The 26863-nt window shown below is 45.0% G+C and overlaps 2 protein-coding genes across 8 annotated transcripts in view; one reads left to right on the top strand and one right to left on the bottom strand.

Moving 5' to 3' along the window:
• Positions 1 to 9448, bottom strand: part of LOC133479713 (glutamate receptor ionotropic, kainate 2) — a 180507-nt gene extending 171059 nt beyond the window's left edge. For both annotated transcript variants that reach the window (XM_061777034.1, XM_061777033.1), the window contains exon 1: positions 9283 to 9448. In XM_061777034.1, coding sequence (XP_061633018.1) covers positions 9283 to 9379 — 97 coding nt within the window. In that variant the 5' untranslated portion in view covers positions 9380 to 9448. The remainder of the gene's footprint in view (positions 1 to 9282) is intronic.
• Positions 9449 to 16265: 6817 nt separating this feature from the next.
• Positions 16266 to 26863, top strand: part of ascc3 (activating signal cointegrator 1 complex subunit 3) — a 116979-nt gene continuing 106381 nt past the window's right edge. For 3 of the 6 annotated variants that reach the window (XM_061775442.1, XM_061775444.1, XM_061775445.1), the window contains exons 1-4: positions 16267 to 16400; positions 16717 to 16854; positions 22930 to 23080; positions 25820 to 26391. In XM_061775442.1, coding sequence (XP_061631426.1) covers positions 16765 to 16854; positions 22930 to 23080; positions 25820 to 26391 — 813 coding nt within the window. In that variant the 5' untranslated portion in view covers positions 16267 to 16400; positions 16717 to 16764. Of the gene's footprint in view, positions 16420 to 16716; positions 16855 to 22929; positions 23081 to 25819; positions 26392 to 26863 lie in introns of all 6 variants that reach the window. The other 3 variants (XR_009788806.1, XM_061775447.1, XM_061775443.1) reach the window with 2 other exon arrangements.

The following is a 26863-nucleotide window of genomic DNA, read 5'->3' on the forward strand; positions in this document are numbered from 1 at the left end:
CTTTACAGTCATTCCAATATGAAGCAGGTCAGAATGACTCGTGTCAGATGATGGTTACAAGACCCTGGAGTACATGAGGGATTTATGTCTTCTCAGGTGAGTGGGCCAACATGTAGTTCAATGAATCACGTGGTGCACAGCTTGTTTATCGTCCTGCCGTTACAGCGGAATGAAATACAAATGTCTTTATTGTGTGTCCTTATCGCAATGTCATTAAAACTGCTTTCCAGACAGCACCGCTGGCAATAAAATGAAAACAAACATTTGCAATGTGCAGCCACATATGGTTTCATTTACAACGGCCCTTGATTGGGGAAAAATTGTCCATCTCGAGATCTTCAAATAAATTCTCTGTTAATACCGCCACCAGGCACAACAGTGAAAGTCGTTGTTTTGATTCCTGTTGATTTGTTGTGACATTTGTTTTTGTTGTTCATTATGCTGATCCTTTAGTTTGAAATCAGCCATGGCAGCAAGGGTATAGTCCTGTTAGAAATTGGTTAGTTGTTTTCTAGTTTTCCACCGGCACGGTGGCCGACTGGTTAGAGCGTCTACCTCGCAGTTCTGAGGTCCGGGGTTCAATCCCCGGCCCCGCCTGCGTGGAGTTTGCATGTTCTCCCCGTGTCTGCGTGGGTTTTCTCCGGGCACTTCGGTTTCCTCCCACCTTCCTGCCCGTAGGTGTGAATGTGAGTGCGACTGGTTGTTTGTTTGTATGTGCCCTGCGATTGGCTGGCAACCAGTTCAGGGTTGTACCCCGCCTCCTGCCCGATGACAGCTGGGATAGGCTCCGGCACGCCCGCGACCCTCGTGAGGAGAAGCGGCTCACAAAATGGATGGATGGATGGATTTCCACCAGGAATTCATCTATCAATTCCCTTTACCTAACACAAAAAAAGACTGAATCAAAAAGTGTAAGAAATTGATTCTGACTTTGAAAATGTTTTTTTGATATTTGACGCAGCACCATGAAATCAGATGAGGTCAGATGGAGTTCAGTCATCCTGCATTTAATGATACCCACTACATAACCTTTGATTTCAATGTGTTTTCTAATACTGCTTAGTAGGGCCAATGTAAAGTGGGTAAACAAATAGCCAGAAATGCAGACAAGCATGAGGATTTTCAATCTGTCTCCTCTATTTAGCGCATGCTGAATGGAGCATCACATTCTGGCTTGGTGCTGTTGTAGTTTGAATGGGAATGAGGATTTGCAAGATTAAGATCAGAGACAAACAATAACTCACTTGTGAACGTGATAGCGCACACGCTTACTGAATAAGCTTCCGCTAAGAAGGGTCGAACTCGAAAACATATCACATTAACCATCCGTGTGCTTTGAGGGAAACTAAATGAAATCCATCCATGCATTTTTGACACCATGCCAACAACACAACAACATCATGAATTCTAAGAGAAAATACTGTATATGTTGAGGCCGGGCCTCTGCTGCTGTCTGCTGTCACTGCTGCTTTGCTCTCAGACAGTCTCAGACTCTCAGTGGGAGAATACCACAAGTACGCTGTTGTGAGACAGTGAACGGAGAGAGCGAGCAGTGAATCAGATGAATCAGGATTATTTTACAGTGCTTACAAATGAACTTGCTGTCGTTTTTGTCCGACCGGTAGTTGGAGGAGAGGGTCCCACCCGCTCCCCAAATCTGTCCCCCCCGCCATCATGAAGAGTCGCCAGGCAGATCAGTCACACATAGCACACGAGACAGACGTATGCCGCGAATGTAGATGATTTATGACATGACATGAGTGAATTGGACGAGTTATACTGAAATCATTGAAGTACATTTTTTCCCCTCATTAATGTACACACAGCACACCATATTCACAGGAAAAAAACGCAATTGTTGAAATGTTTGCAGATTTCTCAAAAAAGAAAAACTTCTTTCGAGCATTGCATCAAGTGCATCCGGTAATAGCAGCTTTGTAAATGAAAAAGTAAACGTCTCCAGCATCTGCATCCACTCCTTGAAGTCTCGGCGCCCTTTGCACAATGCTCATTGCGTCGGACTACTGCAATACGAGTCATTCAAACTGCTCTAAGAGCTAGAGGACTCTGCATCTTTTTGCACAATTGTCAAAAAACACAAATAATAATCATATTTATACCGGCATTACCGGATAGCTTGCAACCCTTTATTGCTCAGCGACTGTTTTTCTCAATGTCTTCATGTCTCCAAAGTGTTCTCTGTCAATTGACTGTCTGTTGTCGTACGAGAGCGGCTCCGACTACCGGAGACAAATTCCTTGTGTGTTTTTTGGACATACTTGGCAAATAAAGAGGATTCTGATTCTGATTCTGTAAACCAATCGTTTGTCAGCACAAGCCACCCCCTCAAACAGTTCCTGGTAGCTCTAGGAAGGTCCTACCCGCCAGGAGGAACTAAATAATCCAGGGGCAACCTTCTATACCCTGGTAGTTTTTTCAGTGGAGACACAGGGGGAACTCGGGCTAAAGGGGAGCAAGGAAAGTTCCCGCAAAGGTTCCTGCGATGGGAAAGCCCCTATAGATTATCACTACCTGAAATAACAAACAAGTTAGGGAAACTTTACATGACGTGTACTTTGAGTGTTTCGTGTCACTTTTATGAAGAAGTAATCTGATCGCCTAGCGGTGGCCCACGGATAGGCTAGGAAGCCGAGTCTCCATGCCCAAGGCTGGTGGTTTCCGAGCCGTGTGCCCGAACTCGCATGCATGCTAGCGTATGTTTTAAGCTAGCGTATGTTTTACCATGCCTGCGCCCAATAATACGGTGCACCTTACGTATGTGTTAAATACAGAAGTAGACCCCGTAACTGAGACTGCGCCTTTTAATGCGGTGCACCTTATGGTTGCGAAAATACGGTAGCTAAGAATGTTTTGGGAGGTGAAAGAGTAACAGATCGAGTGATGAGATGTTATATATAATGTGATTATTGGCTATGCCCCACAGGTAGGATGTGATTGGTGCAGATTGTAATGGACATGTTGGTGAAGGAAACAGGGGTGATGAGGAAGTAATGGGTAAGTACGGCATCCAGGAAAGGAACTTGGAAGGACAGATGGTGGCAAAAAGGATGGAAATGGCTGGAGTATCAAGATACATATCAAGATGGCGCCTACCAGTGTGGTCGCCTCGGTAACGCGCTCTCTAGTATTGTTTTTGTTTTTGTGTTTTTCGTCCGTCTTTGGAGACCTTACACGACTCACTTACACAAGGGGAGACCTGCTAACCATCAAGGAGGCTACTCCGGACTTTCTGTCACCAACTTTCGCAAATCCGCTCAGTTTTTTCCCCGAGTTACTCACCGGAGCGGCGTCCGCGGTTTTCGGCGCATGGAGACGGAAGCGGCGCCACAGAGGGAAACGGGCCGGCATTCAGGTGAAACGCCGCAACAGAGGACACAGATTGGCGTTCCCGTCGATCCACCTCGCGAATGTACGCTCCCTACCCAACAAAATGGACGAGCTTCATCTTCTGTTAAAGACACGTAAAGACTTCGGACGTTCCGCGGCCATGTGCTTCACGGAGACCTGGCTTTGCGACGCTGTACCCGATGGCGCCGTCATGCTTCCCGGCTTCCACATTCATCGAGCGGACCGCCACATGGAATCATCGGGGAAAACAAAGGGCGGCGGGATATGCCTCTATATCGACGAAAAATGGTATACGGACGTCACGGAGCTCAGCACACACTGCAGCCCGCATTTGGAGTCGCTGTTTTTGAACTGTAAGCCATTCTACTCGCCATCATTCATACTGGCTGGAGTCTACATTCCGCCTCAAGCAAACACGAACACTGCATTGCTAACGCTCGCCGAACAAGTCAACGAAATTGAAAAAAAACACCCGGACTCACCCCTCATTATTCTCGGGGACTTTAACAAAGCTAAACTCAACCACGAACTCCCTAAATACAAGCAGCACATCGACTGTCCTACCAGGGAAAATAACATTTTAGACCACTGCTACACTACGGTAAAAAACTCATACCGTGCTATACCTCGTGCAACCCTGGGCTCGTCTGATCACTGCTTATTTCACTTAATACCGACGTACAGGCAAGAACTTAAATGTGCGAAGCCTACGGTGAAAACAGTGAAAAAGTGGACCAATGAGGCAAAGATGGAACTTCAAAGCTGTTTAGACTACACAGACTGGAGTGTCTTTGAAAATTCAGCTGGCAGCCTGGATGAATATACGGACACTGTCACATCCTATATCAGTTTCTGTGAAGATGTGTGTGTACCAACAAAATCATTTTGCACATTCAACAACAATAAGCCGTGGTTCACTGCCAAACTTAAGCAGCTTCGCCAAGCTAAGGAGGACGCATTTCAGAGCGGGGACAGGGCCCTGTATAATCGAGCTAGAAACCAGATGACTTAAGAAATTAACATTGCAAAGAGGAACTATGCAGCAAAGTTGGAAAAACAGTTTAGCACTAATGACTCTAAATCAGTCTGGCATGCATTCCAATCGCTGACAAATTACAAGCAATGATACCCCCAAGCTGAGAACAATAGCACACTAGCCAACGACTTGAATACCTTCTACTGCAGATTTGAAAAGGACACTTTCAAAAAGGCATGAAAGAGGATGAAAAATGGAAAGGCAGTTGGTCCTGATGACATTCCTGTGGAGGTATGGAAGCATCTTGGAGAGGTGGCTGTGGAGTTTTTGACCAGCTTGTTCATTAGAATTCTAGTGCGTGAGAAGATGCCTGAGGAATGGAGGAAAAGTGTACTGGTGCCCATTTTTAAGAACAAAGGTGATGTGCAGAGCTGTGGGAACTACAGAGGAATAAAGTGGATGAGCCACACAATGAAGTTATGGGAAAGAGTAGTGGAGGCTAGACTCAGGACAGAAGTGAGTATTTGCGAGCAACAGTATGGTTTCATGCCTAGAAAGAGTACCACAGATGCAGTATTTGCCTTGAGGATGTTGATGGAAAAGTACAGAAAAGGTCAGAAGGTCTTTGTGGATCTAGAGAAAGCATATGACAGAGTACCCAGAGAGGAACTGTGGTAGTGCATGCGGAAGTCTGGAGTGGCAGAGAAGTATGTTAGAATACGAGGGCAGCAGAACAGTGGTGAGGTGTGCTGTAGGTGTGAGAGAGGAATTTAAGGTGGAGGTGGGACTGCATCAGGGATCAGCCCTGAGCCCCTTCCTGTTTGCAGTGGTGATGGATAGGCTGACAGATGAGGTTAGACTGGAATCCCTGTGGGCCATGATGTTTGCAAATGACATTGTGAAAGCAGGGAACAGGTGGAGGAACAGTTAGAAAGATGGAGGCATGCACTGGAAAGGAAAGGAATGAAGATTAGCCGAAGTAAGACAGAATATATGTGCATGAATGAGAGGGGTGGAGGGGGGAGAGTTAGGCTAAAGGTGGAGGACTTTAAATACTTGGGGTCAAGCGTCCAGAGCAATGGTGAGTGTGGTCAGGAAGTGAAGAAACGGGTCCAAGCAGGTTGGAAAGGGTGGAGGAAGGTGTCAGGTGTGTTGTGTGACAGAAGAGTTTCTGCTAGGATGGAGGGCAAAGTTTATAAAACAGTGGTGAGGCCGGCCATGATGCACGGATTTAGAGACAGTGGCACTGAAGAGACAACAGGAAGCACAAATGAAGATGTTGAGGTTCGCTCTCGGAGTGATTGGGTTGGATCAAATTAGAAATGAGCTCATCAGAGGGACAGCTGAGGTTCGATGTTTTGGAGACAAAGTTCGAGAGAGCAGACTTGGATGGTTTGGACACGTCCAGAGGAGAGAGAGGGAGTATATTGGTAGAATGATGACGAGGATGGAGCTGCCAGGCAAGAGAGCGAGAGGAAGAGCAAAGAGAAGGTTGCTGGATGTCGTGAGGGAAGACATGATGGCAGTTGGTGTTCGAGAGGAGGAGGATGCAGGAGATGAGATGAGAGCTTTCAGCTGAGGCCAAGCAATACAAATACAGACTATAAAGTATGCATTTGTTGTGTTTTACAACAATACTTAACTATATTTATCATTTATAATGCAACTGCGGATAAAATAGCTAAGCTTGCTGTTATTGTAGCCAAAATATGCGCAAGCAATGAACGTCCTGCGCCATTTCTGTTCAAGTGGATGGGACCGCAGGAAAAGACTCTGAAAATATCCTCCTCTCTTTTCTGTTCACTCGCGCCCCCTTTCAGCCGATGTTCCCTATTTGTGGGCCAACAATCTAACGCTTGGTGAATTCTCATTCCCTATGATAGGAAGACCCCACACAGAAGGATCCAAACGTGTTGTCGCTCTGAACGGCACGAGCCGCAAGACGCAGTGACATTGCCAAAATGCTTTAATGCTTGACAAACTTTTCACTTGCTTGCTGGCAAGAAAGATTTCACAATTTGACAGACATTATTTTCCAGAACTTTCGTGTTCAGTGTTGCCATTGAGTATTGAATTGTCTGGGCACTCGTGCTTAACTGTCATTGAGTTTCCCCCTCAACCAGAGTACGATAGTTTGATTATTTAGTTATTTGACCAGCATGGAGTGGAGCAGTTAACATGTTTATGTTGCCGACATTACAATCTCTTTTTAAAGAGCCAGCGAACCAGGCGACAGCTCCACTTATGTCACTGTAAGTGCGATAACATTTGTCAAAGTAAGAAATACAAGAAGAATACACAGTTCATAGAATCAATGAGAAAAGAGTGGGGATTTGAATTGGGATTTGGCTTGACTTGAAATTCATTTCGGAAAAAGAAATCCTGGTCCATAGGATGCGTGACTGACTAGAAATGTCAAATGAAAAAGAAGAATACAAGATCAAATCACTAGAAACGAGCGATATCATAGGAAGTCGAAGTAAAAGATAATACAAAATATTTCTCGTTTTCTTAGACTGCCTGTTGTTTTTGGAAACAATAATATCGCAGCAATAGGAACACGTTATGGAGTGGCACTCTGTAAAAGGATAACAATTTGTGCAGCATTTGGTTTTGGCCCACAGTGAAGACTGAGAAAGTTCTGGGGGCAAAAAGACTGATTTCCCCCAAAAATACAGCCAGACCCGTCATCTGACATGTGGGGAGTCAACGACGACTTGAGGAATCAGCTTTGATAAAGAATACTTCATGTTATTTCTTAGCAGCAGTGCCAAGTTTGTAGTTCTTGAACTTCAAAGATCCTTCAAAGTGGCATGTGTGTTATTTCTTTCTTTCATCTGAAAATCTCCTGCTAAGCAAAACAAGATGGAGCGGTATCGAAAACAAGGCTTAATATGACACAGTGAAAAGAGCCACAAACCACAAGTTCACAACCCTTCGAACCACCGCAACTGAAATGCGGAATGAAGTTGTCATGGAACTGCAATCAAAATGTCAAAGTTGAACACTCAAATAAATGTAGAACGGAAGAGAGCTGCAGAGTTTTTCACGATTGTCTCTTGTTGAAGACGTTACATGCTTGTGGCTTATATTTTCTGTTATTAGACGTATCACAAGTCAGATTTGTTGAATTGCTTGTCGATCGGATGTATGGAAGCTCATATGCATTCCTTGTATTGAATTGTGTATTTGTATTTTGTGCAATCTTCGGCCCAACAGCCAAAATATTACAGTTTGGTGCGAATGCACACAACGATGATTGCAGAACAATCTTGTTTTTGGAAAGCCGCCCCTTCAACGTAGACAATGATCGGCCGCATTATGACTGCTTATCAAATAGAATGATATTATTTCAAGAGCTGTATCGAATATTCTATCTGAACAAAGATATTGATGCTTAGCTTTTAAGTCACATTGTAACGGAGGTATTCATTTAACTATATATATATATATATATATATATTATAGTGGTTGACGTTTGCATTGCATTGAGAGTTGCGTCACATATTTTGGGTTCTCTCAACTGAGATACACAAGTGTCAAAAATATTAGGAATACATATTCGGTCGATATTAATATGCATGGGAAATGTCACCCCCCCCAAAAAAAAATCCCTTTGTGTCTTGCTCAGCACTTGTCTGACAGAGCTTGGGCTCGACTAAATGTTCTGTTTTCTGACAATTTCTTGATCCGTCGATCCATTTTCCACCGCGCTTCTCCTCACGAGGGTCGCGGGCGTGCTGGCCACCCTGAGCCGCTCGCCAGCCAATTGCAGGGCACATATAGACAAACAATCATTCACACCTGCGGGCATCCATTGCTTGTGAGCTTTTTCAAGCTCCTGATGAATAGATGGTTCAAATGCATTTATTTCAAAGATTATTGCATTAACGGCCTTCTTCTCGAGGTCACTTCTCAAAGAGAAGTCGTTGAAGTCAAGGACTGAAAGGAAGGACGGACGTCAGAGGACTATTCGCCAACAGGGTTTAAACCCAGCGAGATTGTCTTCTTTGGCACTTTGTCAAGTGCAAGAAAATGTCAGCACACATCAGCGTGGCGTGACGACGTCATTAGGAATGCGATGTCGCCACTTGAGCGTGAATCAAGAACCGAAACACCAATAATTCACGTTCAATTCGTAACCCACCCCTTAAAAGCACAAACAGATCTGAGATCTGCCAACGGATAAGCGGTACAGCCGCTCGGAGAGAATCGAGATCGGATGTTATTGATCAGGGTGCCTGTCAGTCAAGATGCAGCTGGCAGTCATACGTAGCACACTCTGTTGGCAGTTGCTTCAACAAAAAAAGGATTACAGCCTTTTTATGTGCAAAAGACTCTCAGTCACATAATCGTCCCCCACCCCCGTCCCCGTCCCCGTCCCCGTCCCTCCCTCCCTCCCTAGCTTTACACATGTGCTTTACACATACTGTTAAAAAATCACTTCTCACGGGGCAATTTACACAACGCAATAATTCACTGGCAAGTCAAACAAAATTGATGGGATGACAAATGATGTCTTTGCAAAAACTCAAAGAATAGGCAGAGACGTGAACTCACTCCCTCCCTCAGTAGGCACACGGAGGATTTGATCCCACCTAAACTTGAACCAGCTGATTTCAAACCTAAATAGCAACAGGTTACAGACTTCCTGCCGCTGCTGTTCGCCTGATAATAATGTTGATACACGCACACGCACACACGCCTTCGTTCGGATAGCAAGGTTATTTGGGGGGATTTGACTTTATCTTCATTGAACCGATACAGTATATCCATTTTCGACTTTGTCATATTGGCACAGGCATTAAAAGACAGAGCTTCATTCAAATTGCCTGGATGCGGGAAAGTAGTCACAACACCTCGGATGCGGATGCGGATGAGGATGAGGATGGCGCCGAACAGCATTGAAACTTTTGAGGTAATGCCAAATAGCTCACCGAATCTCAGGACGTGCGGCATCCCGTGGGAATCTCCCACGCAGTGCAAAAGCAGCAGGAGCAGCCTGCACCTCGATGTCAGATGATGGGAGATCATCTTCGCGCTGCGCACAGCCTTGTTATTCCCTGACTCGGTATATTGTTGTTTTCTCTTTCAGGTTGGGCGACTGTTTCCTTACACCCGGGAGGCACAAACAACAACGACGACGACGACAACAAATGCTGCGTGTCCGGCTCACTGCGCCAAGAAGAACATGGAACGGTCCTCGGCTGAGGGAGGAGATGATGACGGCGATGATGGAGGACCTGGAGGGGCATCCGCGTCAGGCAGGACGCAGTTTGAAGAAATCCATCTGGGGGGCGACACAGGCGGCTTGAGCACACACAGCAGCGGAGACTTGAAGCGAGTCGAGCTGCATTGCAAGTGGAGCCTGTGACACCGCTGACATCGCCCCTCGTCTGTTTCCGCTCGAATTCTTTGCACACTTCGCCGTAGACGAGATTGCGGGAAGGAAACCCGTCGGCGTGATGAAATGAATGTATTCAGTGGATGAAAACGTGTCACCATACCAAAATATGAATATTTGATGTCGTTGTAAGTAGTCATTTGAAATACCGCATGCAACTTGGCAAAAGCTGTCACTATTGCAAAACCAAAACGAAACTTCCATCGGACGGGTATGTTGCTGTAATATACGTGTAAAAAAAAAACAAAGTCTTTTGCGTTGGCGGAGAGGACAACAACGGAGCTGACGTGCGTTCAAGGATGTGCCCGAGTCAAGTCGTGTCAAGGCGTATCGGGCGGACAATTGGATGGAAATGCGTCATTAGACCACGGGAAGCCTTTAACTTGTTTTGTTCTGGGTTCTTCTTCTTCTTCTTCTTCTTCTTCTTCTTGTTTTGGGTTGTTTTGTTGTTGTTTTTTTTTAAACCCAGAACGGCTCCAGCCTTAAAAGAGAAAAGGTGTCAGCCAGACACAGGTCATACTGTAAACTGCTTTTTGAGCGACTTCAATGTTCACTGATCATTTGAAAATGTTCACAAAGAAGGTTGCGCGCGTTGCTCAAAGGTGAAGAAACGACGGACGCCAACATTGCGCAGTAGGAGCCTTCGACTTCGAGGAGCGTGGAAGCGCGCAAAGAAGTTGCTTTGTTCCTCGATGGGAGAGCAGAGCGGTTTCAGCACCGATCGCCTCGACACAGCCTCAACATCTTCATTTCCGCCACCTCCAGCTCTCACGGCTGCGGTGTCCCTGAGCAAGACACCGATACCCCGAAATGCCCCCCGGGCGCTCCAGTGTGTTCCACTAACACGTGTATGTGTTCACTCCGATGGGTTCAATGCAGAGAACTCATTTCACGTGCATGCATGCATGTTCATAACATTAAAAAGTTCTTCTTCTTCTTCTTCTTCATCTCATGAGAGCAGAGAGCTGTCTCAAGACCATCACAAAGTAATTCCTGTAAAACATAAGGATGGCATTGGTTCCAGGCGCCTATCTAAGCTTTGGAATGTTCCAGTGTGCACGTTTGGGGCCATAATACGGAAGTGGAAAGGCTGGAATTTGCAGGTACTCTTGTCAAAAGGAACAGTGAGTAATGTACGCCGCCGCCAAGGCCTGTATGCACGCTCGTCACGCAAGAGCCCAATTGCAAAAGTATGTCAAAGCTCATTTCAAGTTTGGAGAAGCCAGTTAAATAGTGGGAGAATATAGTCCGGTCTGATGAGAGCAAAATTGGAACTCTTTGGATGCCATAATGCACACCGCGTTTGGAGGAGACATGGCGCCGCACATCACCCTACAAACAACATACCAACAGTGAAGTTCGGAGGTGGGAACATGATGGTGTGGGGATGCTTCTCCGAAAATGCTACTGGTAAACTTCACACGATTGAAGGAAGGATGAATGGGCAAATCGACCGAGACATTCGTGAGAAAGATCTGCTGCCATCTACATGGATGAAACAAAACAAGGGTGGACATTTCAGCAGGATAATGATCCAAAACAGACTGCCAAGGAAACTCTCAATTAGTTTCAAAGATAAAGAAATAAATCAATAAAGCTGCTAGAATGGCCCAGCCAATGACATGACTTGAATCCAATTGAAAATTTATGGAAAGAACTGAAACTCAAGGTCCATAAAAGAAGCCCACGGAACATGCTTGTGTGGAGGAATGGGCCAAAATCACACCAGAGCAATGCATGCGATTAGTTTCTCCATACAGGAGGCGTCTTGAGGCTGTCATTGCAAACAAAGGCTTTTATACAAAGTATTAAATAAATACCAGTTGGCGTGTTCAATACTTTTTCCCTGTGTCATTTCACCGCATTACACACAACTTAATTTCAGAGCTTATTTGTTCTACTTTACTTGGGTTGTTCCCAACATCTGGTGGAATTTTCATATTTAGTGAGAAAAATGGTGACGTGCTAAAAATACTTATTTGAGCTGCTGTATATCCATTGGCATTGACCCAAAGTCCCCTCTGCGAAACCAACAGCCGAGGTTCTGATAAATAAAAGTTTTCTGGATTTATGGCTTCCCTAAGGATGTGGTGTCGGACAGGGATCCCCAGTTAAGTTTTGGAAAGAGTTCTGCAACCAAATAGGAGCAACCGTCGTCTTGTCTGGATTTCACCCCGAAACCAATGAGCAGTCTGAGAGGCTCAACCAGAGACTTGAGACCTTGTCTCGCCTCACAGAACCCTCAGTCACGGGCCGGGCTCAGAAGTTGGTTTTAGTGGATGGAGTATTCCCATAATTCTCTCCCCTCTGCATCCACTGGTCTGTCACCATTTCATTTTGTGCATGGTTACCAACCTTCTTTGTTTCCTGCCCTTGTCCCAGTGTCTTCATTGGCCCTGGTGAGCCGCTGCGGGAGGACCTGGGAGCGAGCATGTTTGTCATGTTTGTGTGTTGTGGTTTTTGGCTTCCCCCTACTTTGGTCCATCTTCTCCACCTGCGCCTCGTTTAATCTAATTATTCCATGCATTTTAACCTTGTATCTCATTCTATCTGGTCGCCAGTTTGTTGTACCTCGTCGTCACGTTCGAGCATTCTTTGTTTTCCACGTCTCTGACTCAGAGCCTAGACCCCGTTTTGATAATCGACCTTGCCTTTTGCCTCCCGTTGTTGATGCTATGGCCTTCGCTGATTGTTTGCCTGTGTACCAAACCCTGCATGTTTATTACACAGTGTAGTTTTGGAAATGACTTTTGCAGTTGAGTCCTTCTCCTCGTACTGTTTATAACATTCAATACAAAACAGGAAAATCATCTACGGTGGGCAACTGGTTAGAGCGTCTGCCTCACAGTTCTGAGGACCCGGGTTCAATCCCCGGCCCCGCCTGTGTGGAGTTTGCATGTTCTCCCAATGTCTCCGTGGGTTTTCTCCGGGCACTCCGGTTTCCTCCCACATCCCCAAAACATGCGTGGTAGGTTGGCTGAAGACTCTAAAATGGCCCTTAGGTGTGAATGTGAGTGCGAATGGTTGTTTTGTTTATGTGTGCCCCTGCGATTGGCTGGCAACCAGTTCAGGGTGTACCCCGCTTCGTGCCCAAAGATAGCTGGGATAGGCTCCAGCACTCCCGCGACCCAAGTGAGGATAAGCGGCTCAGAAAATGGAGGGAAATTTCATCCGCCCATCCATTTTCTGTACCGCTTATCCTCACTAGTTTATTGAATAATTCATTTGTAATTGATTCATTGCGATCAATGCATTAACATGGTTTCCCACGTATTCATTTATTTGTAGCAAGGTTGATATAATGTGTGTCCAGGAGACCAGGTGGAAAGGCAGTAAGGCTAGAAGTTTAAGGGCAGGGTTTAAATTATTTGACCATGGTGTAGATGGGAAGAGAAATGGAGTCGGGGAATATCTTGGAGATGAAAAGAGTATCAGATCGAGTGATGAGGCTGAAATTTTAAATTGAGGGGGTTATGTGTAATGTGATTAGTGGCTATGCTCCACGGGTAGGATGTGACCTCGAGGTGCTAGAAGGAGCGAGACGAAGTAGTTCTGAGAGAGTCGTAATTGGTGCAGATTGTAATGGACATGTTGGTGAAGGAAACAGGGGTGATGAAGAAGTGATGGGTAAGTACGGCATACAGGAAAGGAACTTGGAGGGACAGATGGTTGTAGACTTTGCAACAAGGGTGCAAATGGCTGTAGTGAACACTTTTTTCCAGAAGAGGCACAAACATAGGGTGACCTACAAGAGCGGAGGTAGAAGCACGCAGGTGGATTACATCTTGTGCAGACGATGTCATCTGAAGGAGGTTACCAACTGTAAGGTAGTGGGAGGGGAGAGTGTGGCTAGACAGCATAGGATGGTGGTGTGTAAGATGACTCTGGTGGTGGGGAGGAAGATTAGGAAGACAAAGGCAGAGAAGAGAACCATGTGGTGAAGCTGAGACAGGACGAGTGTTGTGCAGTTTTTCGGGAAGAGGTGAGACAGGCTCTCGGTGGTGGACGGGAGGAGCTTCCAGAAGACTGGACCACTGCAGCCAAGGTGATCAGAGAGGCAGGCAGGAGAGTACTTGGTGTATCTTCTGGCAGGAAAGGGGAGAAGGAGACTTGGTGGTGGAACCTCACAGTACAGGAAATCATACAAGAAAAAAGGTTAGCTAAGAAGAAGTGGGACACTGAGAGGACCGAGGAGAGGCGAAAGGAATGCATTGAGATGTGACATATGTAGAATGGTAGAAGTGGCAAAGGTCGAAGTGGCAAAGGCCAAACAAGACCTATATGATGACATGTATGGCAGGTTGGACACTAAAGAAGGAGAAAAGGATCTACACAGGCTGGCCAGACAGAGGGATAGAGATGGAAGGATGTGCAGCAAGTTAGGGTGATTAAGGATAGAGATGGAAATATGTTGACTGGTGCCAGCAGTGTGCTAGCTAGATGGAAAGAATACTTCGATGAGTTGATGAATGAGGAAAATGATAGAGAAGGGAGAGTAGAAGAGGCAAGTGTGGTGGACCAGGAAGTGGCAATGATTAGTAAGGGGATGAAAAATGGAAAGGCAGTTGGTCCTGATGACATTCCTGTGGAGGAATGGAAGCATCTAGGAGAGGTGGCTCTGGAGTTTTTGACCAGCTTGTTCATTAGAATTCTAGCGCGTGAGAAGATGCCTGAGGAATGGAGGAAAAGTGTACTGGTGCCCATTTTTAAGAACAAAGGTGATGTGCAGAGCTGTGGGAACTACAGAGGAATAAAGTTGATGAGCCACACAATGAAGTTATGGGAAAGAGTAGTGGAGGCTAGACTCAGGACAGAAGTGGGTATTTGCGAGCAACAGTATGGTTTCATGCCTAGAAAGAGTACCACAGATGCAGTATTTGCCTTGAGGATGTTGATGGAAAAGTACAGAGAAGGTCAGAAGGAGCTTCATTGTGTCTTTGTAGATCTAGAGAAAGCCTATGACAGAGTACCCAGAGAGGAACTGTGGTACTGCATGCGGAGGTCTGGAGTGGCAGAAAAGTATGTTAGAATAATACAGGACATGTACGAGGGCAGCAGAACAGCGGTGAGGTGTGCTGTAGGTGCGACAGACGAATTTAAGGTGGATGTGGGACTGCATCAGGGATCAGCCCTGAGCCCCTTCCTGTTTGCAGTGGTGATGGATAGGCTGACAGATGAGGCGAGACTGGAATCCCCGTGGACCATGATGTTTGCAGATGACATTGTGATCTGCAGTGAAAGCAGGGAGCAGCTGGAGGAACAGTTAGAAAGATGGAGGCATGCACTGGAAAGAAGAGGAATGAAGATTAGCCGAAGTAAGACAGAATATATGTGCATGAATGAGAGGGGTGGGGGGGGGGGGGAGAATGAGGCTACAGGGAGAAGAGAGAGCAGGGGTGGAGGACTTCAGATACTTGGGGTCAACCTTCCAGAGCAATGGTGAGTGTGGTCAGGAAGTGAAGAAACGGGTCCAAGCAGGTTGGAACGGGTGGAGGAAGGTGTCAGGTGTGTTGTGTGACAGAAGAGTCTCTGATAGGATGAAGGGCAAAGTTTATGAAACAGTGGTGAGGCCGGCCATGATGCACGGATTAGAGACAGTGGCACTGAAGAGACAACAGGAAGCAGCAAATGAAGATGTTGAGGTTCGCTCTCGGAGTGACTGGGTTGGATCAAATTAGAATGAGCTCATCAGAGGGACAGCTGAGGTTCGATGTTTTGGAGACAAAGTTCGAGAGAGCAGACTTGGATGGTTTGGACACGTCCAGAGGAGAAATAGTGAGTGTATTGGTCGGAGGATGATGAGGATGGAGCTGCCAGGCAAGTGAGCGAGAGGAAGACCCAAGAGAAGGTTGATGGATGTCGTGAGGGAAGACATGATGGCAGTTGGTGTTCGAGAGGAGGATGATGCAGGACATAGGCTTACATGGAAAAGGATGACGCGCTGTGGCGACCCCTAACGGGACAAGCCCAAAGGAAAAGAAGAAGAGTTTACGAGAGTGAGCAGCACAACATCGTCTAAAATGATCGGGAAATAAAATAAAAGACCAAGTAAAATGCACAGTAAAACAAGTAAATAAAGTGAATCTTTTTCAGTCTGAGGCTGCAAGGGAAAAAAGCATTTTACACTCATCAATTTATTGCTTTTATTATTGTTAATTCATCTGATGGATCTGAATACAGAATTTAATTCTAATTGGAAGGGCAAAAATCTGGGAGGAGATTTGGAAAACATTTGTTTGTGAGTGAAAAACTAACAAACATAAAGAAGGATGAAGTTGAATGAATGAATGCATTCTTTATTTCGAAGTTAATTAAATATTCAAAATTAGTCATTTAGTTTACTATCGTCACAAATAAAAACTTTCAGATTAACAGTGTCAGGGCGCTTTAAAAACTTTAAAGAAATAAGACAAATTTCTTCGTGGTCACACAGTCAAAGAACAAATGAAACTCGCGTCAATTGATTTCTCTTGACGCCGAACCTCGAATGACGTGATACTTGGGTCTATGGGTAATGCAGTCCCTTCTGTTGTCTCTTTGAGGCAGTCGAAGTCAGAAGAACTACCACACCCATAGTTCTTTGCGCCATGGAACTTTCGTTGACGTGCCAGCCGGCCGGGTCGGTCGCTCACTGGTTACTGGCGGCACACGGTGAGAAGTGTTTTGAAACGTATGTGTCGCAGCATGAAAACGTGTTAGTGTTCGATACGCTCTACGACTGGTTTGCTATCACCTTTATGGCTTGAAGCGTTAAGCGTATCTAACATAGCGGTAGGCTCGTATCGACGAGGCAGTGGCAGTCGGCGTGTCAAGCTAACATTAGCTTGTGTCAAACTTGATTTGGACTCGGAACAGTTATAAAACATCATTACCTTCCAAATACGCTACGTTACTGTCCAGGCACGGTCTAAATCGTTCAAATGGTATTCTTATAAATGACTCGTGACTGTACATTTTCCTCTCCTAGGTTTGCTATTGTCGTACGGCAGCATTTGGAAAACGGCGTGTGCGTAGAATGTCTCCTCCGCGGCTGACAGGAGCTCTACGCTCCTTCTCTAATGTCACCAGGAAGGAGGACTTCAATGAGAAGTTCAGTGATCTCAAGGTAAGCGGAACATTGAAACCTATCCCCTTTCGGCCTTGAAGCTCATCGAGTGAGTTCATGATGCTACACGATTATTGCGTGAGTTGTTGTAACACGCATACACGCATATAGATCATTGCAGGCTATTGTCCATCCAGATCAGGAGTGGGGAATTCCTTTTTCAAAGTGGGCCACACCGTGTTAACCTCAATTGTGTTCAGTATGAATTCAATAATAATGTCAAATAAAGTTAGTAGTAGTCCTATTCAAATTTCTTATATACATTATTTACATCAGTAACCAATGAGTCTACGGTGTGCAGCATTTTTCTACATTTTTAAAGTGCTGAGAACCAACTAGTAGCTCATACACTAGTCAGAAAAAAGTTTTGGATATGAGGCTTTTGGGTGAAATTCATGGGAAATGTAAAAAGTTCATGCAGCAGTGAATATACAGACAGCAGTGCCTTGAAGTATGAGTTTAATTTGTTTCGTGACCACACTGGTAACTCAAAACACTCGTATTTCAAATAATCTTCCCCCATTGAAAGCAGTTGAAATGCCATTAGTCCGTTCCACCCTCCCAAAGTACCCAACACAAATGTTTGTAATGTATTTTTTTAATAAGAAAATCCAGGAATAATATTGTACTTCATAAAAATGTACAGTAATGTGTGCATGCCTTGGCCAACTGGGGGGGAGTATAATACATCCATATGGATATAGCTTGATGGTGGCGAGGTGGCGGTCTGCATCCGGACCCATAAGCAGTCCCGTACGTACCCACACCATAGCCAAAAAAAGAATGGTTATGATTCAAGACATACGGGGCGCCGCAACATATTACAGGCTTTACGGTCGCGATGAACCGTACCCACCAATCACATGCGAGTTCAGCCACCCCCTTCAGCCAAGCAAATCTGCATCACTGATCACTAAATCACTGATAGCACGGAGCCCAGACTGAGATGAGGAGAAACGTAGCCGGTGAGAGAGAACGAGACTCAGTGGGTAAGTTGAGTTAAAGATGGAGAAAGATCAGAAAATAGGGGTTTTCCACAAACCAGCCCATGAACTTTTGAGTTCCTGGTGGCAAAAGGTTCCTGTTGCCCATGTGGTTTGTTGTTTCCATCACACTTCATAGTTAAGGATAGCTTAAGCAAATGAGGCTGTTGTTGCTCATTACTGACACCTACTGGATGTAAGGAAATGCTGCTATTTCAAGCTTTCAAGTTTGTCTTATTTTATATCCTAATCTAAGTTTGAAATATTTTTGATATCTTTAAAACCTAACCCTTCATTTAACCAGGTGAGGCAACTGAGAGCTGATTCTCATTTGCAATGCTAATGCAGGCAGTTGTATTATATATATATATATATAAAATATATTTTTATTTGTTGTATATATATATATAATTTTTTTGTCTAATTTAATAATATAATAGAATATATTTATTGTAATTTATTGAGATGACAGGAGTTTTGGGGTCGATCACCGATAGTTTAAAAAAACGATCACTGATCCGATCACAAGATGGAGCAATGGGTCTATTTAAATGACTTGTTCATTTACTGGATATACTTGTGTACTGTATATGAGTCTCTTCAAAAGTATTCATTCTTTAGTCCAGTGATTCCCAACCCGTGTGCCGTGGCACATTAGTCTGCCATGAGCAATCTTCAGGTGTGCCTTGGGAAATTATACAATTTTACTTCACTGCTCAAAAAAATATTCATTTACAAGAAATAATGCATCTTTGTTCCTGTATTTGTGCAGTGAGGCATAGTGACAGACAGAACAAATATATGCTCTTCTATTAGATGGCAGGAAGTACATACAGCAATTACTGTGTACTACCTTTTGTGACATTTTTATTTGTTGGTGTGCCGTGAGATTTTCCAATTGTAAAATATGTGCCTTCGCTCCATGAAGGTTGGAAATCACTGCTCTTGTCAGGTCATGGATTCTAATCAACAACATGACAGAAATAATGGATATACTGTAGTTGAATTACTTTGTTGCCATTAAATTACTGCACACACATGGAAACTTTAGAGCATGATTCAACATAACGCCGGTATAACCGTTAGTGCTAGCACTAGCTTGCTAGGCTAAACCGTATCTAAACCGATTATATAGAAATATATAATAGAATAGAAGGCTCCATGTAAACCACACTAGTCTTGCAGCTCTTTATCCTTTATTTCAGACCCAGGGGGATCCATAACACAGAGGTAAAGAAAAGCAATTTAATAGAGAAATAGGAGGAAATAATAATCATGATTTAAAAGCAAAAAATATAAAAAAAAATAATAAGGGCGGGCCTTATTTTTTAATGGTTTTAGAGGCATTAAAAAAATATAGTTTATTGTGATAGTTTTTGGGAAAATATATTGTCATTGAAGGATTTTATCGTGACGTCGGCTGCTTCTTCCTGACTTCCGCAAACCTCTCCTTGCACTCTTCAAAGATGATCTCACCAAACAAGTTGATTTTGCTCTTGACTCGTCCTCACAATGTCCGCTCCAGCACTTGACTCTAGCTCTGAGTCAAGTTTCTGCTAATCTGCTCTGTCTTTGGCCACTTGACCTTACAGGGTCTGCCTGGTTGCTGTTAGCTTTGAGGGGACTAATTCTTGAGAGGTGTTACTCTCTTCTCTGCTTGGGTCCACCTCCCTCACAGGACTTTCTTCAACCATTTCGGACATCCCAGCACTGTTGTGTTCTGCAGTGCTGTGGTTGCTAACCTGGCTTTGAGTCCCTGTCGTCTGATCTGGTTGCGCAGCGTGAGTTTGCTTGTCTGTCTTGCCTTTTACAATTCTTCCTCCCGTGGTGCACCCCTGAGTGACATCAATTTCTTCCATCCGCAAGTATATCCGGAGGACTTTCATCGTTAGCCGTTCCAGTCATTGCCACTTGTTCTGTCCGAGTTGGCCCATGTACAACCCCGCCTCTTGGAGGGCATTTGGGTTGTTTTCTCCTTTGTTGCTTTGTAGTCATCAAGAGTGCTTCCTGGGGTTTCCAGTTTGCATGTGGGTAAGGGGACTAATGCAGTCCTATGGGGGGCACACGCCAGTGGAAATTGTACGCCGTTCCCAAGCCTGGATAAATGCAGAGGGTTGTGTCATGAAGGGCATCCGGCTTAAAACTTTGCTAAACAAATATGAGCGTTCATCTAAAGAATTCCATACCGGATTGGTCGTGGCCCGGTTTAACAATGTCCGCACCCGGCGCCGTTGACCTGCAGGGCGCCGGTGCAAATTCAGTTACTGTGGGTCGAAGATGAAGGAGAGGTGGAAAGCTGGTTCTTAGCCAGAAAGAGAAAAAGAAAGCACAGAAGCTAGAACTGAATGTGGGGACTTTGACTATTGGGACTATGACAGGGAAATCTTGGGAGTTGGTTGACATGATGATTAGGAGAAAGGTTGATATATTGTGTGTCCAGGAGATCAGGTGGAAAAGCAGTAAGGCTAGAAGTTTAGGGGCGGGGTTTAAATTATTTTACCATGGTGTAGATGGGAAGAGAAATGGAGTCGGGGTTATTTTAAAGAAGAGTTGGCTAAGAATGTCTTGGAGGTGAATAGAGTATCAGATTGAGTGATGAGGCTGAAACTTGAAATTGAGGGCGTTATGTATAATGTGATTAGTGGCTATTCCCCACAGGTAGGATGGGACCAAGACGTGAAAGAGAAATTCTGGAAGGAGCTAGACGAAGTAGTTCTGAGCATCCCAGACAGAGAGAGAGTCGTGATTGGTGCAGATTGTAATGGACATGTTGGTGAAGGAAAAAGGGGTGATGACGAAGTAATGGGTAAGTACGGCATCCAGGAAAGGAACTTGGAGGGACAGTGGTGGTAGACTTTGCAAAAAGAATGGAAATGGCTGTAGTGAACACTTTTTTCCAGAAGAGACAGGAACATAAAGTGACCTACAAGAGCAGAGGTTGAAGCATGCAGGTGGATTACATCTTGTGCAGACAATGTAATCTGAATAAGGTTTACTGACTGTAAGGTAGTGGTAGGGGAGAGTGTGGCTAAACAGCATAGGATGGTGGTGTCTAAGATGACTCTGGTGTTGGGGAGGAAGATTAAGAAGCCAAAGGCAGCGCAGAGAACCATGTGGTGAAAGCTGAGAAACGAAGTGTGTTTTCGGGAAGAGGTGAGACAGGCTCTCTGTGGACAGAGGAGTTTACAGAAGACTGAGTCACTACAGCCAAGGTGATCAGAGAGACAGGCAGGAGAGTACTGTGTGTATCTTCTGACAGGAAAGGGGAGAAGGAGACTTGGTGGTGGACCCTCAAAGTACAGGAAATCATACAAGGAAGGAGGTTAGCTAAGAAGAAGCGGAACACTGAAAGGACTGAGGAGAGGAGAAAGGAATACATTGAGATGCAACGTAAAGCAAAGGTAGAGGTGGCAAAGGCCAAACAAGAGGCATATGATGACATGTATGGCAGGTTGGACACTAAAGAAGGAGAAAAGGATCTACACAGGCTGGCCAGACAGAGGGATAGAGATGGGAAGGATGTGCAGCAGGTTAGGGTGATTAAGGATGGAGATGGAAATATGTTGACTGGTGCCAGCAGTGTGCTGTAGAGATGGAAGGAATACTTTTGAGGAGTTGACGGATGAGGGAATTGAGAGAGAAGGAAAAGTAGAAGAGGCAACTGTGGTTCACCAGGAAGTGGCAATGATTAGTAAGAGGGAAGTTAGAAAGGCAATAAAGAGGATGAAAAATGGAAAAGGCAGTTGGTCCTGATGACATACCTGTGGAGGAATGGAAGCATCTCAGGAGAGGTGGCTGTGGAGTTTTTGACCGGCTTGTTCAACAGAATTTTCGCGGGTAAGATGCCTGAGGAATGGATGAAAATTCCGCTGATGCCCATTTTAAAATAAAGTTGATGAGCCACACAATGAAGTTATGAGAAAGAGTAGTGGAGGCTAGACTCAGGACAGAAGTGAGTATTTGCGAGCAACAGGATAGTTTCATGCCTAGAAAGAGTACCACAGACGCATCATTTACCTTGTGGATGTTGATGGAAAAGAAGACCTGAGGGCAGTTGGTGATAGAGAGGAGGATGCAGGAGATAGGCTGACACGCGGTGGCGACCCCGAATGCGACATGCCGAAAGGAAAAGACGATGATGATGTGGTAAGGTGACGAGCCAACCACACCTAGTGCTGTCTTTGCTATTGTCAACTGGTCTTTCCCAGTCGTCCACCGGACTTTTCTGGCTGTCACCTGCGCTTTCACAGGTGTCACTGGTTACCCAGGATGTTGACTGTTGCGCAGGTCGGTTGTTGGTTCCTGCTTCGGCCTTTCGGCCTGCCGCATCTCCTTCCGTGCCGGCTTTTTGGCAGTCCGCTACTAGCTCAGAGTACTTAAGATGTGTTCTCTCATGGGCTACTGTCATGCCCTCTTCCCAGGGATGGTAAGCTCAAATTCCTAATTGGTGGGGGGAGTCGTGCCCTCGCCGAAGTGTGTTTAGAAGATCAGGAAAACGGAAATGATGCAAAACATTTTTTGTAAGCTGTATTTTGACAGTTTAGTACTCTATACTGTAGTTCTCAGTCTTTGCATGTCTTCAGCAATTATCTTCAAACGTATGAATTTTTTTTTAGAAACTTATGAATTTACTTTACAAGGTCTTTAACTTTTAAAATGAAAACGCTAACAGATGCAATTATCAAGCACTGCCTCATTAATATTACTACAAATAATGATAGCAACTAAATCCCTTGCCCCTGCCTCATCCTCCAGCTCATTGGCACTTGCTCGCTCTCTGTGAGGGGAGGGGCAAATTTACTGATGTGACACCAGAGAACTTTGTGAACATGTCAAAATAACTGAAATTGTCTTGAGCACAGGGAACAAAAAGGAGAAAGACGGGAGGTAAACCAGGAGAAAGAAAGTGAAGTGAAGTGAAATGAAGAATCATTGTACTACGTCAGTTATTGAGCACAGTGTCAACTTTGGTGTATTGTTACAGGCCTACAAGTGGCTCATGTTGAGATTGTGCTAATTCAGTGTCAAAACAGCAGACTGCGGTGTAACTTTCTGAAATGTAATTCTTTTCTTTTCTGGTGGCTCATTTTAGACTAAACGTTTGAAGAAACAGGAGCTGTTTGCAAGAGAAGGGCTCACATGGCAGAAGATTGTACATTTCTGCACTGATCATCAGGACAAAGTGAAGCAACATGCTGTCCATCAGGAATTAAAGAACCTTCTTTATGCAGCCAAACAGATGGGTAACGCATGCATGCACACAAACAAAAGCAATATTTGTCTCAAAATTCTGTTCTCAATTAGAATTTTTGGTGAACTGAGGTTCTACTAAGAGGTTCCACCTTAATTGCTCCATTTTTTTCCACTTCTTTTGAGCAGTGGAATGTCTGAAATAGCCATTGAACAAAAACAGATTTTTTTGTAATCAGCGTTAAGGTGATGACGGTTGAGTCGACGTCGACTGATCGAAGATGTGATTATTTACTTTACTCGCTGAGGGCGCAAATGTAAAACCAAAAAATAAAATAACAACTTTTGTGCGCACTCCAGTCTCTCTTACTCACACACACTGTCTGAAGGGAAAGTCTATCCCCCGACATTTTCATCCAGTCACATTGAGATAGCTTCAAGGTACATTCCAAATATGTACAACAATTCATGTAACACAACAGGATTGCGACTTGCTACAGTATATAAGAATAGTATGAAGATGGAAAAAAATGAGGCAATGGTTTTATACCCACCAATCCATCCATCCATCCATCCATCTACTCGCTCGCTCACTCACTCACTCACTGACTCACTCACTGACTGGGGAAGCAGCTTAAGCAGGGAAGCCTAGACTTCCCTCTCCCCAGCCACTTCGTCCAGCTCCTCCGGGGGCATCCCGAGGCATTCCCAGGCCGACCCGGAGTCTCTCCAGCGTGTCCTTGGTCATCCTCCTGGGGAACGTGCCCAAAACACCTCACCAAGGAGGGGTCCAGGGGGCATCCTGAGCAGATGCCTGAGTCACCTCCCCTCGCTCCTCTTGATGTGGAGGAGCAGCGCCTCTACTCTGAGCCCCTCCCGGGTGACCGAGCTTCTCACTCTCATCTCTAAGGGAGAGCCCGGACCCCCTGCGGAGGAAACTCATTTCGGCCTCTTGCATTCTAACCTTGTTCTTTCAGTCACGACTGAAAGCTCGTGACCATAGGTGAGGGTAGGAATGTAGATTGACCAGTAAATCTCAGCTCAGCTCCTTCTTTACCACCTTGGACCGATAGAATACAGAGTACCACTCCACCGGGGTGGTGCAATTCGAAGGTCCTACATGAATTGATCTTGCTTGGAACTTCTTTAAGCACTTCTCCACAAATTGGCACTTATTCTTCATTTTGTGGAACTATTCTATATCTCTTAAGGTTGATAGGTTATATTATCCAATAAATCCCAGATGAATCCCTTCCAGACGCTGTATGGCATCCCGGTAGTGGTCCCATCCGCAACAATCACATCCGGGTGTCGCATTTTTTTCAGGCTTCGGCGGATCATGGGCACCTCCGCTCCTTTGTCCACCAGATAGGGCACTCCTCCTACATCGGCATAAAGAGTATCCCCACGTCGGTAGACACCTTCCAAGGTGACCCACGCCTTCCCAGCCATTATTGATAAGCCCTTCCGCAAGCCGCCGTTTTTTTCTTCTGGAGTAAGTTTGTCGTATTCTTCAGTTGAAAGTCAGTTTCTCGTACCTTTTGGAGATGTCTTCTTTTGGGCCTTTCGAGGGGCTTGTGTATTTTGTCGCGGCGTCTTTGAGTATGTTGTTTTCTGCTGCTGCCTTCGCGTGGGCCGTTGGTCGGTGTTTCCGCGCTCCTGGTTGGAAGCCCTTATTCTATCCTCCCTCAGATGCTGGCCGACGGCAGGCAATGAGTGCTAAAAGCAGAAGTTTTTGACTTCTAAAGCACTGCCGCCCCAAGGGGCATTATTCACCCTCTTGGCTTCTTATTTGGCCAATAGGAGCATGACAGAACCAGTCAGAACCAGTTCACTCTATTTTAGGTCCTTTTTGTTTTTCCTTTGTATGCATAACATATATATCATCAAACATTCAACATCACACAAAGTCATGAAGATATAACATTTCATTGTCAATTCCCACCTGTACAATGAAAGGTCCTATTTCTTAATCATCTATCTCACAGATTATTGTGGGTTCCTAACTCTTGGTTACCAAAATATTTGTAATAAACTGTTACAGGCTATATGTGATTGCTAGTAACGCATTAAGCAAGCATCCATCCATCCATCCATGCATCCATTTTCTGAGCCGCTTCTCCTCACGCGGGTCGCGGGCGTGCTGGAGCCTATCCCAGCTGTCATCGGGCAGGAGGCGGGGTACGCCCTGAAGTGGTTGCCAGCCAATCGCAGGGCACATACAAACAAACAACCATTCGCACTCACAGTCACGCCTACGGGCAATTTAGAGTCTCCATTTAATGCATGTTTTTTTTTGGGATGTGGGAGGAAAGCGGAGTGCCCGGAGAAAACCCACGCAGGCACGGGGAGAACATGCAAACTCCACACAGGCGGGGCCGGGGATTGAACCCGGGTCCTCACAACTGTGAGGCTGACGCTCTAACCAGTCGCTCACCGTGCCATTAAGCAAGCAAATAAGTGTAAAACTCTATTGGCATGTCTGTGTTAGAGAGATGTCATGACTTGTTGGACCTCTTTTTTGGCTCCATCCGGTGGACATTTACGGTTTGTTCCTGGTTTATCTTATCTTTCTCGACCCGTATCTGATCAGTAATTTCAATCATAATATCTTTCCTTACATTATGCCACCACTCGACAGTGATCTTTTCACGTTGTCATGTTGCCCATCACATCATTATTTTTAGGAGGCAGAAATAGCAGGGAATATGTCTATATTCAAAATTGAAATTGGAAAAATATTTTGTGTGGTGTCTTATTATTACTTATTATTATTATTTTCTGTTTTACAGTGGGGACTGAAAATGGTCAAGAGGCTATTGAACATGCGGCTGTCTTTCTGCTTGAGACATTCCACAACAAAGACCATGTGGGCACAGAGGAGACTCGGGCCATGAAGCAGATGTTTGGCCCTTTTCCCTCATCTGTTGCCGAAATTTCTCGTGCTTGTGTGGCACGGCTGGTGGATTCACTTAGGGATTCCCCAATTGATGAATTGATCCAGTCGTATTGCTCCCGTCGCAAACTTCAACAAGGGTCTTCTTTCGGACGTAACATTGCTTTTTCCCATGAGTGCTATATGCTCGACCCGCTTGAAGAACTGCCCCGCTCTGGCATCCAAACTCAAAACATGAGCTTGGACTTTCCCAACTTCCTAAACAACCAACAAAGTAGCATGGCTGTTGTCAACGAGGGAGAGATCTTTGCCATAGAAAAATCTTTGATGAATGGAACTATCCTCAGGACAGAAGTGGAGAAATATCTGAATGAAGGAAATATGATCTCATCTAGCCCAGAGGGTCTGTGCACCTCCCTACTTGAGATGCTTGCCTCTCACAAAAGCAATGATGAGCTGCAGAATGAGGTATGTGTTTTGGCAAAAGTATTTTTGGATACAGAAAGTCTATGATGATAAATTGGGTCAGCTATTAGTGCCACAAAGAAGTATACATGGCATACATTTATCTGGTGAGGATGATCTCGTATTGAGTTGAAAATATGAACTGCTTGAAATGCCCTGTGATCAGTGGAGGAAATTGGCTTGTGCGAAGTGTGCGATCGCTCTGGGAGGTGTCGCGGCAGGCCCTCCTCCAGGCATGAATCCAGAGGGGCAAACGCGTTCCAATGTATTTATACATCATTTTCTGGTCCTTCACCTAGGACCAGTTTACCCTGGGTGACCCTCCTAACGGCATAAAGCCCCTGATAACTTCCTGGGATCAAAATGTGCATAGCGGTGCTAATTTGATATTTATTGTATTCTCAATAAATGCTTTGGTGGATATCTGTTTTATTATTTTTTTATTTTAGCAATATCGCTGTCATACAGTGAAATC

The sequence above is a fragment of the Phyllopteryx taeniolatus genome, chromosome 6 (assembly GCF_024500385.1).
Source record: "Phyllopteryx taeniolatus isolate TA_2022b chromosome 6, UOR_Ptae_1.2, whole genome shotgun sequence".
Lineage (NCBI taxonomy): Eukaryota > Metazoa > Chordata > Actinopteri > Syngnathiformes > Syngnathidae > Phyllopteryx > Phyllopteryx taeniolatus.